The sequence below is a fragment of the Cyprinodon variegatus genome, unplaced genomic scaffold, assembly GCF_000732505.1.
Source record: "Cyprinodon variegatus isolate N-32 unplaced genomic scaffold, C_variegatus-1.0 Scaffold740, whole genome shotgun sequence".
Taxonomy (NCBI): Eukaryota; Metazoa; Chordata; class Actinopteri; order Cyprinodontiformes; family Cyprinodontidae; genus Cyprinodon; species Cyprinodon variegatus.
Genome location: NW_015151193.1, coordinates 129,610 through 131,297, shown reverse-complemented (window position 1 = coordinate 131,297; position 1,688 = coordinate 129,610). Strand labels below are relative to the sequence as shown.

At 40.6% G+C, this 1,688-nt stretch overlaps 1 protein-coding gene across 1 annotated transcript in view; it reads right to left on the bottom strand.

Annotated features, from left to right (window-relative positions):
- Positions 1-1,688, bottom strand: part of atp6ap1l (ATPase, H+ transporting, lysosomal accessory protein 1-like) — a 20,584-nt gene that overhangs the window by 4,287 nt on the left and 14,609 nt on the right. The window contains exons 3-4 of the mRNA XM_015395432.1: positions 588-643; positions 236-304 (exon numbers count right to left, since the gene is read on the bottom strand). Coding sequence (XP_015250918.1) covers positions 236-304; positions 588-643 — 125 coding nt within the window. The remainder of the gene's footprint in view (positions 1-235; positions 305-587; positions 644-1,688) is intronic.

Sequence of the window (1,688 nt, the reverse complement as noted above, 5' to 3'; positions counted from 1 at the left end):
ATTGATTTAGCTTGTAAAGCGGGGAGAATGGCGCTAGGCTTACCGCACCGTGACGTCACTGCTGGAAGATGGCAGGAGGGAGGGGCTATTATATTTGGGCAAAAATGGCCGCTCCCAGACCAAAATTATTGTTTTAATTTTTTTACTGATTATCACTAAATTAATTTAATCACTGCGAAAGTGTTAGTTTTAGGTATAAAGAATGATCCATTGATTTCTCCTTTAACGTTTTCACCTTCAGAGGAGAGAAGGGAAGTGCAGCTCCTGTAGTTTGAAGTAACTTTCTCTGGGAAAGATGTAGATTCTGCACAGGAGACAAAGAAAATATGCTTTGTTTAGTTAATTCAGCATGATAACAGTCTCTTGTTTTTATGCCTTTTCATCTGATCACAGAATCTATTTTTCTAATGGCAAAATAAGACCTTCGGGGGTTTTTTTTGTTTTTTTTTCTCCGTCGATTTACTTTGTTTCATATTTGTTTTGCACTTTTATTATGCAGGCAATCTAAAAAATGACCTTTGTTGACAACTTCAAACCTCTGAAGTTTCAACTCAGAACATTAAACATATATTTAAAATATTTCTCACCTCCAGTTCCACAGCAAAGACCAACTGTTCTTCATTCCTCATCCTCATGTTGCTCTCTTTATTTCCATAAAAAAGAAATGAAAGGTTAGATTTCCCAATAACTGTTTGTTTTTAACTTTAAAAACGGTTTTGTTTAATGAAACTCAGTTTAGATCGTCTGTAAATACTGTAGCAGCACAAACAATAGACAGGGTTCGGAATCCCACAGAAATGTTCTGGGCTTGATATTTACTGAGGCTAATATTTCACATAAATAAATTAGAAATATTTCAAGTTTTCTGTATTTTTTGGTACATTCCCAATTTAATGTTGGATATAAATCCTTATATATTATAAATCATTTTACCAACTCATTCTATCTTCATTTTTCCTTCAGCTTATGGTGTAAAATAACTGTGCATAAAAATGTGTGGGTAGGTGTCTACATTTATAAATTATGAAAATGATTAAATTAGGGCCAGGCTAGAGATGTTTTTCATTTTAATTCGACAATAAAGTCATAACATTATCAGAATAATGTAACATTATCAGAAAAAGTCATAATGATGATAGATATCTATCTATCTATCTATCTATCTATCTATCTATCTATCTATCATCCATCCCTCCACATAGGATGGAGGGATGGATGGACGGACAGACGGATAGATGGATGGATGGAGGGATGGACGGACGGACGGATAGATGGATGGATGAAGGGATGGACGGACAGACGGATGGATGGACGGACGGAGGGATGGATGGACGGACGGAGGGATGGATGGATGGATGGATGGACGGACGGAGGGATGGATGGACGGACGGAGGGATGGATGGATGGATGGATGGACAGACGGATGGATGGACGGACGGAGGGATGGACAGACGGACGGAGGGATGGATGGATGGATGGATGGACGGACGGATAGATGGATGGACGGAGGGATGTATGGACGGACGGAGGGATGGATAGATGGATGGACAGACGGACGGAGGGATGGACGGACAGACGGATGGATGGACAGACGGAGGGATGGATGGACAGACGGACAGACGGATGGATGGACGGAGGGATGGATGGACGGAGGGATGGATGGACGGACGGAGGGATGGACGGACAGA